The sequence below is a fragment of the Somniosus microcephalus genome, chromosome 20 (assembly GCF_052327205.1).
Source record: "Somniosus microcephalus isolate GS21.2 chromosome 20, FLI_Smic_1.0, whole genome shotgun sequence".
Taxonomy (NCBI): Eukaryota; Metazoa; Chordata; class Chondrichthyes; order Squaliformes; family Somniosidae; genus Somniosus; species Somniosus microcephalus.
The window spans coordinates 13,277,966-13,291,387 of NC_141006.1; the positions used below are offsets into that span (position 1 = coordinate 13,277,966).

Below are 13,422 nucleotides of genomic sequence, written 5' to 3' on the forward strand. Positions count from 1 at the left end.
GCCGTGCCGCAGCATGTGGCGCTGCGATATTCAGTTTCAGCGCCCCAAGAGGGACGCGGGGCGCCTCGAGCAGCACCCCGCGTCCCTCTTGGGGCGCTCAAGCTGAATTTCCGGCGGTCGCAACTGCTCCGATCGCAGCGGTAATTCCGGCGCCCAGGCGAGCTTGGCGCCCCGTTTGGGCCTCCACCGAATTTCTAGGCCTAAATGTGCTGGAAATGCAGTGAGCAACAGCTTCTGCCTGAGGAAAGTGATCAGCTGCGAGGTGGGAGCTTTTATAGTACATTTCATGCTGTCAACGAATCAGCCACTCAAGTCCCGCCTCAGGTTGACAGACGTGGTTCCCGGGCTGCGTGAATTCCGTGGGCAGCCAGGGAAATTTGAAAGTTAGGCTATAAAAGGAGCTTAACGGTCTGACAAGATGGTAATGACTTGAATTAGGTCGCCCACCTCTGCCGGTTGGTTCGCTGTAGCACCGGCAAACGCATCCAAGGGAAAGGCGCGTGGGGGCGGGATGGCGGCGGGTTCACGACCCGCTCCAACTTATTTCAAATTTCCCTCCCGACCCGCCTCTGATTGCGCCCGCACGGGCCCCAGAAAATTCCGGCCAATATTTCAGTGAGCGAGTGGTCAATCTACGGACCAGGCTTCCTCGGAAGGCGGTGGAAACAGTTAGTGCTGATTCATTCACACTCAAATTAGAGAGATTTCTTTCAGAAAATGACACATTTGGGATCTAGTCGATGAGTAATTAGAGACATGACATGTGGTGAGTGCAGTGAGCTCGGGAGGAACAGGTGACTGTGGACTGATGGTTCCCAAAGCTCTGTTGTAGGCTCATTGATAGAGATTAATTGCTGTGATTAGACAACAACTCCATTATCATTGTATCATGTGACTACCAGGATGGTAGAAGGTGAACTCGATGGACCGTGGTCTTTCTCCGTCCAGCAATTCCCACGTTTCTCCATGTCTCCCACCTGGTATTGAAGTCTCAGTTCAGATTTGCGACAGACATGCACCAGGGAACATTAAAATCTCTCTGCTCCGAGTTCCACTGCTACCTTCTGTTCCGAGTAATTCTGGGTCAAGGAGCAGAGCAGATGAATCTCATACCCTTCAGGTGGGAGGTGGGCTGGTGTGAAGTTGGCACTGTGCCAGCTCTGGTAGAACAGCTGGTAATGGCACGGTGACCCAGGTACCCGAGAGCACAGAAACCACCGACATTTACCTCAGACAAGCCGACCAGTCTCCAAGCCTTCGAGCAGTTCTCATGTCCGGCAGTGGGCGCACTGTGTCTGCAGCCCGGTGAAAGCTGCTTACCCAGACTGGCACTGGGAGACTCGGCACTCCACACAGTGACTGGCACTGGGAGACTCGGCACTCCACACAGTGACTGGCACTGGGAGACTCGGCACTCCACACAGTGACTGGCACTGGGAGACTCGGCACTCCACACACACTGGCACTGGGAGACTCGGCACTCCACACAGTGACTGGCACTGGGAGACTCGGCACTCCACACAGTGACTGGCACTGGGAGACTCGGCACTCCACACAGTGACTGGCACTGGGAGACTCGGCACTCCACACAGTGACTGGCACTGGGAGACTCGGCTCTCCACACAGTGACTGGCACTGGGAGACTCGGCACTCCACACAGTGACTGGCACTGGGAGACTCGGCACTCCACACACACACTGGCACTGGGAGACTCGGCACTCCACACACACACTGGCACTGGGAGACTCGGCACTCCACACAGTGACTGGCACTGGGAGACTCGGCACTCCACACAGTGACTGGCACTGGGAGACTCGGCACTCCACACACACACTGGCACTGGGAGACTCGGCACTCCACACAGTGACTGGCACTGGGAGACTCGGCACTCCACACAGTGACTGGCACTGGGAGACTCGGCACTCCACACAGTGACTGGCACTGGGAGACGCGGCACTCCACACACACACTGGCACTGGGAGACTCGGCACTCCACACAGTGACTGGCACTGGGAGACTCGGCACTCCACACAGTGACTGGCACTGGGAGACTCGGCACTCTACACAGTGACTGGCACTGGGAGACTCGGCACTCCACACAGTGACTGGCACTGGGAGACTCGGCACTCCACACAGTGACTGGCACTGGGAGACTCGGCACTCCACACACACACTGGCACTGGGAGACTCGGCACTCCACACACAGGCCCATGAACACCCACTGGTGCTCTGGGTTTCTTGGTTGACAACAGACTGGAGCTTCACTGGCACAGGTGAGACACCGTCGCTCAACCCCAAAGCACAAAAGCCAAGGGTCAGCATTCATTCTCATTTGTCCGTAAGCATCAGAATGTAATCTAATTCCCGCAATTATTGAAACTTTCCAAGGATTTACTCACCGGTTTTCCTGGTTTTCCCATTGTGCCATCCTTTCCCTAAAAATAAACAAGGTTAAACCTAAATATTTTCACAAGGCGCATTTGCACTGAACCAGTGAGATTATCACTGTTACACAATTAGCAAAATCTGACCAAGTGTGATCTCTGAGTGAGAGAGACAGAGAAACACAGAGAGACAAAGAGAGAGAGACAGAGAGCGACAGAGGGCGGCAGAGAGAGACAGAGAGCGACAGAGATAGAGACAGGGAGCGACACAGAGAGAGAGACACAGAGCGAGAAACAGAGAGAGACAGAGAGAGAGAGACAGAGAGAGAGAGACAGAGAGAGAGAGAGACAGAGAGAGAGAGAGACACAGAGAGACAGAGAGAGAGAGAGACAGAGCGAGAGAGAGACACAGAGAGACAGAAAGGCACAGAGTGAGGGATAAGCAGAGTGCGAACGAGCGCACTAACCTCACACTGAAACAAGGTGTCGGAATGACAGCTCTGATGGGAATTGGCAGCCTCTGCCTGCTCTGTCTGTAATGGGTGACTGGAGTGAGGAGCATCGACAGGCCCGCAGTGTCGGAAGCAACCCAGATGGGAAAACAGGAAAGGAGGAAGAGGATGGAGATGGAGAGAAGCATTAGAAAGAAACCTTCAGCAGCTGACGGCTAGTTGGTCAAACATCTAACCAACCCGTGTGGGCAATGGACAGAGCCTGGCACACGGAGCACGTGAGAATCACAGAGCAACAGATAAAATAAAACCGGACTCGAAGGAGTACGTTACCATCAAACAGGCAGGAGGAAAGGGGAATGAGAAAGGGTCTGGGTGCTAAGGGAACTGCTCCAATCAGTGTCTGTCCCTGCCACAGCACTGAAACAGCCCTAATCAAACTCACAAATGACATCCTATGTGACTGTGACCGTGGTAAACTATCCCTCCTCATCCTTCTCGACCTGTCTGCGGCCTTTGACCCGGTTGACCACACCATCCTCCTCCAACGCCTCTCCTCCGTTGTCCACACTGAGTGGGACTGCCCTCACCTGGTTCCATTCCCATCTATCCAGTCATAGCCAGAGAATCACCTGCAGTGGCTTCTCTTCCTGCTCCCGCATCGTTACCTCTGGAGTCCCCCAAGGATCTATCCTTGGCTCCCTCCTATTTCTCATCTACATGCTGCCCCTTGGCGACATCATCCGAAAACACAGCGTCAGTTTCCACATGTACACTGACAATACCCAGCTCTACCTCACCACCACCTTTCTCGACCTCTCCACTGTCTCTGATCTGTCACACTGCTCATCCGACATCCAATCCTGGATGAGCAGAAATTTCCTCCAACTAAATATTGGGAAGACTGAAGGCATGGTCTTCTGTCCCCACCACAAACTCCGTTCCCTAGCCACCGACTCCATCCCTCTCCCTGGCCTCTGTCTGAGGCTGAACCAGACCGTTCACAACCTGTGTGTCGGATTTGGCCCTGAGATGAGCTTCCGACCACATATCCTCTCCGTCATCAAGAGCGCCTACTTCCACCTCTGTAATATCGCCCGTCACTGCCCCGCCTCAGCTCATCTGCTGCTGAAACCCTCGCCTGTACCTTTGTTACCTCGAGACTTGACGATTCCAATGCTCTCCTCAACGGCCTCCCATCTTCCAGCCTTCTTGAGCTCATCCAAAACTCTGCTGGCAGTGTCCTAACTCGCACCAAGTCCCGTTCACCCATCACCCCTGTGCTCGCTGACCTACATTGGCTTCTGGCAACGGCTTGATTTTAAAATTCTCATCCTTGTTTTCAAATCCCTCCATGGCCTCGCCCCTCCCTATCTCTGTAACCTCCTCCAGCCCTACAACTCTCCGAGGTCTCTGAGCTCCTCCAATTCTGGCCTCTTGCACATCCCTGAATTTCTTCGTCCCACCATTGGTGGCCGTACCTTCAGCTGCCGAGGCCCTAATCCCTGGAATTCCCTCGCTATACCTCTCCGCCTCTCGACCTCTCGCTCCTCCTTTAAGTCCCTCCTTTAAACCTACCTCTTTGACCAAGCTTTTGGTCACCAGCCCGAATATCTCCTTATGTTTCTCGGTGACAAATTTAGTTTGAAAATGTTCCTGTGAAGAGCCTTGGAAAGTTTTACTACATTAACGGCGCAATATAAAGGCAAGTTGTTGATACTCACCGGCAAACCGGGCTGTCCTGCCCCTGGGGGTCCTGTCTTTCCCTGTTAGATATAAAGGGATTAATCCATTAACACACGAATCACATTAACCTGTAACGACCAGAAAGGACCATCGAGCTGGACGTGGAGATCTCACACTCACCTTCGCCCCCTTTATACCCGGAGTGCCCGTCAATCCCTGCAGTCCTGGGAGACCCTAAATTAATCCAAAGTTAGCAAGTTATTAAAACATTGAGTTTTTAGTGCACACACGTTTATTTTTAATCATCTCCTCTCTTCTCCTGAAAGCACCAAGGCTTGTTGGGGTAGAGTTCCACATTTTCTGCAGCCTCCTCCCCTCCCACCACCCCTTCCTTCCCTCCCCGTCCCTCCCCTTCCCAAACCTCAGCCAAGGCTCCAATCTTCAGGTGTGAGACCAGGCAGTGCTTGTCGGCAGGCTGGTGGATATCGCAGATGAGCCTGGTCGGACCCGTACCTGATGTCCTTGTGCACACACACACACAGACACACACACACGCAGACACACACACGCACAGACACACACACACAGACACACACACACACACAGACACACACACACATGCAGACACACACGCAGACGCACACACACACGCAGACACACACACGCACAGACACACACACACAGACACACACACACGCACAGACACACACACACAGACACACACACACACAGACACACACACACACGCAGACACACACGCAGACACACACACACACGCAGACACACACACGCACAGACACACACACACAGACACACACACACACACAGACACACACACACACGCAGACACACACGCAGACACACACACACACGCAGACACACACACGCACAGACACACTCGCACAGACACACACACACGCAGACACACACACGCACAGACACACACACACAGACACACACACACACAGACACACACACACACGCAGACACACACGCAGACACACACACACACGCAGACACACACACGCACAGACACACACACACAGACACACACACACACGCAGACACACACGCAGACACACACACACGCAGACACACACACACACGCCCAGACACGCACACGCAGACACACACACACACGCAGACACACACACATGCACAGACACACGCAGACACACACACACACAGACACACACACACGCAGACACACACATGCCCAGACAGACACACACACGCACAGACACACACACACGCAGACACACACACACAGACACACACACACACAGACACACACACAGACACACACACACGCAGACACACACTCACACAGACACACACACACACGCACAGACACAGACACACACACAGACACACACACACGCAGACACACACACGCACGCACAGACACAGACACACACACAGACACACACACACGCAGACACACACACACACACGCAGACAGACACAGACACACGCAGACAGACACAGACACACACACAGACACACACACAGACACACACACGCAGACACACACACACGCAGACAGACACAGACACACACACAGACACACACACGCAGACACACACACACACAGACACACACACACACGCACAGACACACACACACACACAGACACACACACACGCAGACACACACACGCACAGACACAGACACGCGCACAAACACACACACATGCAGACACACACACACACGCACAGACACACACACACGCACACGCACAGACACACACACACACGCACAGACAGACACACACACGCACAGACACACACACGCACAGACACACACGCACAGACAGACACACACACGCACAGACACACACACGCACAGACACACACACGCACAGACACACACACGCACAGACACACACACACACAGACACACACACAGACACACACACGCACAGACACACACACACACAGACACACACACAGACACACACACACGCAGACACACACTCACACAGACACACACACACACGCACAGACACAGACACACACACAGACACACACACACGCAGACACACACACGCACGCACAGACACAGACACACACACAGACACACACACACGCAGACACACACACGCACAGACACACACACACACAGACACACACACACACAGACACACACACACACGCACAGACAGACACACACACGCACAGACACACACACACAGACACACACACACACAGACACACACACAGACACACACACACGCAGACACACACTCACACAGACACACACACACACGCACAGACACAGACACACACACAGACACACACACACGCAGACACACACACACACACGCAGACAGACACAGACACACGCAGACAGACACAGACACACACACAGACACACACACAGACACACACACACGCAGACACACACACGCAGACAGACACAGACACACACACAGACACACACACAGACACACACACGCAGACACACACACACGCAGACAGACACAGACACACACACAGACACACACACAGACACACACACGCAGACACACACACACACAGACACACACACACACGCACAGACACAGACACACAGACACACACACACACAGACACACACACACACGCACAGACACAGACACACACACAGACACACACACACGCAGACACACACACACGCAGACACACACACGCACAGACACAGACACGCGCACAAACACACACACATGCAGACACACACGCACACGCACAGACACACACACACGCACACGCACAGACACACACACACACGCACAGACAGACACACACACGCACAGACACACACACGCACAGACACACACACACGCACAGACACACACACACATGCAGTCCACACACGCACAGACAGACACACACGCACAGACACACACACACACGCAGTCCACACACATGCACACGCTGTCACATGCACGCAGACACACGCAGACAGACGCAGACACACAGTCCGTCTGGTAGGTGTACACATGGGAGCCTGGTTTTAGTGACTTGACTCACGTGTTTTCCAGGTTCTCCTGTCCCAGGGGGTCCGGGGTCCCCTCGAGGGCCTGGTTTTCCTGGAAGTCCGATCACGTCTTTGAATTCTTCTGGAATGGTGGGACAAATCTCACACTGATCCCCCTGCACAACACAACCAGAGCTCAGTACAGAGCGAGTTAATCAAACAAAACCTGCCAGAGTCACGGCCCTCGAGTGAGGGGGTTTGGCAGTTCACTAAAACCAGAGGGACAGTGGGATTATTGAGGGTGAATTAGATCAGCGTTATTGAGAGGGTGACTGTAACAGTGAAGAGGAGAGAGCTGAAGCAAGTTTGGGTCGAAGTTCAGTCACGATGTAAAGGCAAGGTGGCAGTAATTGGAAGTGATACCAACCACGGGCTCAAGCCGGATGGGCAGATGCTGAGATAGGACAGGCTACACAATAGTGTACGGTGAGGAGTGTGGAGTCCTCAACACCCAGAGGCAAAGTGGACAGACCAGGGTCAAGATCCTGGGGTTTTCCACCCAACACCATCGTGAGAGCACCTTCACCACACGGACTGCAGCAGTTCAAGGAGAAGGCAGCTCACCACCACCTCCTGGTCAACTAGGGATGGGCAATAAATGCCAGACTTGCCAGCAAGGCCCACATCCCGAGAGCAAAAGAGGTAATCAATGACTCCTTCCCAACAGAGTCTCTGAGCAGAGGTAGATTCACATTAGTGTCCAGGAATTCTCCACAGCCCATTGCTAACCTGGAAGTGGGTGAACACTTGGGCTGACTTGGCCATTGTGTCAAAGAGTTGGTATTAAACTAAAGGCTAAAATGAAGCAGCATGTAGATGAAGAAGAGGTGGAGACCGAGGACAGATCCTTGAGGGATCCACTTCAGAACTGTGTCAGAACACTGCTTAAAGAAATTACCATCGGGGGATCAGGTGGGCCCCACTTTATCCGGTTCCAGCACGGCTTGTCTGGTGATACCAGGTCTACCTTACCGAAACCAGCAGAGCTGGAGCATACCTGCCGAGACTAGATATACCTGCCGAGACTGGATATACCTGCCGAGACTGGATATACCTGCCAAGACTGGATATACCTGCCGAGACTGGATATACCTGCCGAGACTGGATATACCTGCTGAGTCTGGATATACCTGCCGAGACTAGATATACCTGCTGAGACTAGATATACCTGCCGAGACTGGATATACCTGCTGAGACTGGATATACCTGCTGAGTCTGGATATACCTGCCGAGACTGGATATACCTGCCGAGACTGGATATACCTTCTGAGACTAGATATACCTGCTGAGACTAGATATACCTGCTGAGTCTGGACATACCTGCCGAGACTGGATATACCTGCCGAGACTGGATATACCTGCCGAGACTGGACATACCTGCCGAGACTGGACATACCTGCCGAGACTGGATATACCTGCCGAGACTGGATATACCTGCCGAGACTGGATATACCTGCCGAGACTGGATATACCTGCCGAGACTGGACATACCTGCCGAGACTGGATATACCTGCCGAGACTGGATATACCTGCCGAGACTAGATATACCTGCCGAGACTGGATATACCTGCCGAGACTGGATATACCTGCCGAGACTGGACATACCTGCCGAGACTGGACATACCTGCCGAGACTGGATATACCTGCCGAGACTGGATATACCTGCCGAGACTGGATATACCTGCCGAGACTGGATATACCTGCCGAGACTGGACATACCTGCCGAGACTGGATATACCTGCCGAGACTGGATATACCTGCCGAGACTAGATATACCTGCCGAGACTGGATATACCTGCTGAGTCTGGATATACCTGCCGAGACTGGATATACCTGCCGAGACTGGATATACCTGCCGAGACTAGATATACCTGCCGAGACTGGATATACCTGCCGAGACTGGACATACCTGCCGAGACTGGATATACCTGCCGAGACTGGACATACCTGCCGAGACTGGATATACCTGCCGAGACTGGATATACCTGCCGAGACTGGATATACCTGCCGAGACTGGATATACCTGCCGAGACTGGATATACCTGCCGAGACTGGATATACCTGCCGAGACTGGATATACCTGCCGAGACTGGATATACCTGCCGAGACTAGATATACCTGCCGAGACTGGATATACCTGCCGAGACTGGATATACCTGCCGAGACTAGATATACCTGCCGAGACTGGATATACCTGCCGAGACTGGATATACCTGCCGAGACTGGATATACCTGCCGAGACTGGATATACCTGCTGAGACTGGATATACCTGCCGAGACTGGATATACCTGCTGAGACTGGATATACCTGCTGAGACTGGATATACCTGCCGAGACTGGATATACCTGCTGAGTCTGGATATACCTGCCGAGACTGGATATACCTGCCGAGACTGGATATACCTGCTGAGACTGGATATACCTGCCGAGACTAGATATACCTGCCGAGACTGGATATACCTGCCGAGACTGGATATACCTGCTGAGACTGGATATACCTGCTGAGTCTGGATATACCTGCTGAGTCTGGATATACCTGCTGAGACTGGATATACCTGCTGAGTCTGGATATACCTGCTGAGACTGGATATACCTGCTGTGTCTGGATATACCTGCTGAGTCTGGATATACCTGCTGTGTCTGGATATACCTGCTGAGTCTGGATATACCTGCTGAGTCTGGATATACCTGCCGAGTCTGGATATACCTGCCGAGACTGGATATACCTGCCGAGACTGGATATACCTGCTGAGACTGGATATACCTGCTGAGTCTGGATATACCTGCTGAGTCTGGATATACCTGCTGAGACTGGATATACCTGCTGAGTCTGGATATACCTGCTGAGTCTGGATATACCTGCTGAGACTGGATATACCTGCTGAGACTGGATATACCTGCTGAGACTGGATATACCTGCTGAGTCTGGATATACCTGCTGAGTCTGGATATACTTGCTGAGACTGGACATACCTGCTGAGACTGGATATACCTGCTGAGTCTGGATATACCTGCTGAGACTGGATATACCTGCTGAGTCTGGATATACCTGCTGAGTCTGGATATACTTGCTGAGACTGGATATACCTGCTGAGACTGGATATACCTGCCGAGACTGGATCTACCTGCCGAGACTGGATATACCTGCCGAGACTGGATATACTTGCTGAGACTGGATATACCTGCTCAGACTGGATATACCTGCTGAGACTGGATATACCTGCTCAGACTGGATATACCTGCTGAGTCTGGATATACCTGCTGAGTCTGGATATACCTGCTGAGTCTGGACATACCTGCTGTGTCTGGATATACCTGCTGTGTCTGGATATACCTGCTGAGACTGGATATACCTGCTGAGTCTGGATATACCTGCTGAGACTGGATATACCTGCTGAGACTGGATATACCTGCTGAGACTAGATATACCTGCTGAGTCTGGATATACCTGCTGAGACTAGATATACCTGCTGAGACTGGATATACCTGCTGAGACTGGATATACCTGTTGAGACTGGATATACCTGCTGAGACTGGACATACCTGCTGAGACTGGATATACCTGCTGAGTCTGGATATACCTGCTGAGACTGGATATACCTGCTGAGACTGGATATACCTGCTGAGACTGGATATACCTGCTGTGTCTGGATATACCTGCTAAGACTGGATATACCTGCTGAGACTGGATATACCTGCTGAGACTGGATATACCTGCTGAGACTGGATATACCTGCTGAGTCTGGATATACCTGCTGAGACTGGATATACCTGCTGAGACTGGATATACCTGCTGAGACTGGATATACCTGCTGTGTCTGGATATACCTGCTAAGACTGGATATACCTGCTGAGACTGGATATACCTGCTGAGACTGGATATACCTGCTGAGACTGGATATACCTGCTGAGTCTGGATATACCTGCTGAGACTGGATATACCTGCTGAGACTGGATATACCTGCTGAGTCTGGATATACCTGCTGAGTCTGGATATACCTGCTGAGTCTGGATATACCTGCTGAGACTGGATATACCTGCTGAGTCTGGATATACCTGCTGAGTCTGGATATACCTGCTGAGACTGGATATACCTGCTGAGACTAGATATACCTGCTGAGTCTGGATATACCTGCTGAGACTGGATATACCTGCTGAGTCTGGATATACCTGCTGAGACTAGATATACCTGCTGAGTCTGGATATACCTGCTGAGACTGGATATACCTTATACCTGCCCTGATGCTGTGCCCCGATTGAGGGCTGGGTGCAGGGCCGCATGACTTAGGGAATCCCCGAGGATCCCCCTTAGCCAATAGCCTTGTAGGTGCAGGCCTCATTCAGTCAGATCACGGCTGATGTGTACCTCAGCTTCATTTTCACACCTTTGCTCCATATCCCTTGATGCCCTCACCCCACAAAAATCGATCGATCTCAGTCTTGAAAATTTCAATTGCCCCTGAGCACCCACCGCCATGTGGGGGACAGAGTTCCATGTTTCCACCACCCTTTGTGTGAAGAAGTGCTCCCTGATTTCACTCCTGAAGCCTCAGCTCTAATTTTAAGATTATGCCCCTTTGTTCGGGACCCCTCCCATCAGAGGAATTGCTTCTCTGTACCAATCCTATTGAAACCTTTTATCATTTTTAAGACCTCGATCAGGCCACCCCCAATCTTTTATGCTTAAGTTAGTACAAGCCACGTTTATACAACCTGTCATCATAATTTAACCCTTTTAGCTCCAGTATTATTCCAGTGAATCTCCACTGCATCCCCTCCAAGGCCAATGCCTCCTTCTTGAGATGCAGTGCCCAGAACTGAACACACTGCTCCAGATGGGGTCTGACAAACGCTCTGTACAACTGAAGCATAACCTCCTCCTCTTTGTATTCCAGACCCCTTGAGATACAGGCCAAGGATAATTTGCTGACTCACCTTTTCACCTTTCAGCCCATGGAAGCCTCGTATCCCTGGGTTCCCAGGGATACCCGGAATTCCTACTGCACCTGGCTCTCCTGTGTCACCCTTCAGACTGGGACCACCCTAAAATCGAGAGGATAACATCAGGGAGTCAATAGTTACACACACGGCTTATTGAGAATTGAGATCCAAACTCCTCACTGCACACCCACCCTCGCACCGAGTGTCAACAGCAAAAACAACTTGCATTTATCCTACGCCTAGAACATAGCAAAATGTCCCAAGGCTCCTCACAGAAACGTCAGGAAAATAAAATCCACCTGTGACAAGGTCAAGGAGGAGCAGGAATTTATCTCGTCCCAACCTGGTGGGGTGATTCATCAGGGAGAGGTTGGAGAGTGGAGCTGTGCATTAATTGCTTTTGGATTCTACCAAAGTCGAGTGTGATTGGGGTGGGCCCCCGTCCTGTGACAGTGCTCTCTCCCACTCCCCAGGCACACACACACTTGGACAAGCTAGACCGCTCCTGCAGTCTCTCCAAACCACTGGATGAGCTGGTGCTGCACAGGTGTGAGGCGGTGAAGGTGCAGCTCCATCGGTGATTGGTCCATGCACGGCCCGGGGTGATTGGCTGGCTCCCTCTCCCATGGGACTGCTGACGGTACATCGGATGATGCGTCTTTTGACAAGACGCAACGTAACATGGGGGAGCAGAGGGATTTGAGGCACAGCTTCACAGGACAGTAAACATGGCTAGACAGGTTAACGTATGAGGACAGATTGCATGGACTGGGCTTGTATTCCCTCGAGTTTAGAAGATTAAAGGGTGATCTAATTGAGGTGATTACGATGATTAAAGGAGTTGATGGAGTAGATGGAGAGAAACTATTTCCTCTGGTGGGCGGAGTCCAGAACAAGGGGGCTTAACCTTAAAATTAGAGCCAGGCCGTTCAGGGGTGACG

The 13,422-nt window shown here is 52.1% G+C and overlaps 1 protein-coding gene across 7 annotated transcripts in view; it reads right to left on the bottom strand.

Moving 5' to 3' along the window:
• Positions 1-13,422, bottom strand: part of col16a1 (collagen, type XVI, alpha 1) — a 636,201-nt gene that overhangs the window by 212,282 nt on the left and 410,497 nt on the right. For all 7 annotated transcript variants that reach the window (XM_085962342.1, XM_085962338.1, XM_085962337.1 and 4 more), the window contains 5 exons: positions 12,476-12,583; positions 7,534-7,656; positions 4,703-4,756; positions 4,561-4,602; positions 2,400-2,435 (listed from right to left, as the gene is read on the bottom strand). In XM_085962342.1, the coding sequence (XP_085818468.1) occupies positions 2,400-2,435; positions 4,561-4,602; positions 4,703-4,756; positions 7,534-7,656; positions 12,476-12,583 (363 nt within the window). The remainder of the gene's footprint in view (positions 1-2,399; positions 2,436-4,560; positions 4,603-4,702; positions 4,757-7,533; positions 7,657-12,475; positions 12,584-13,422) is intronic.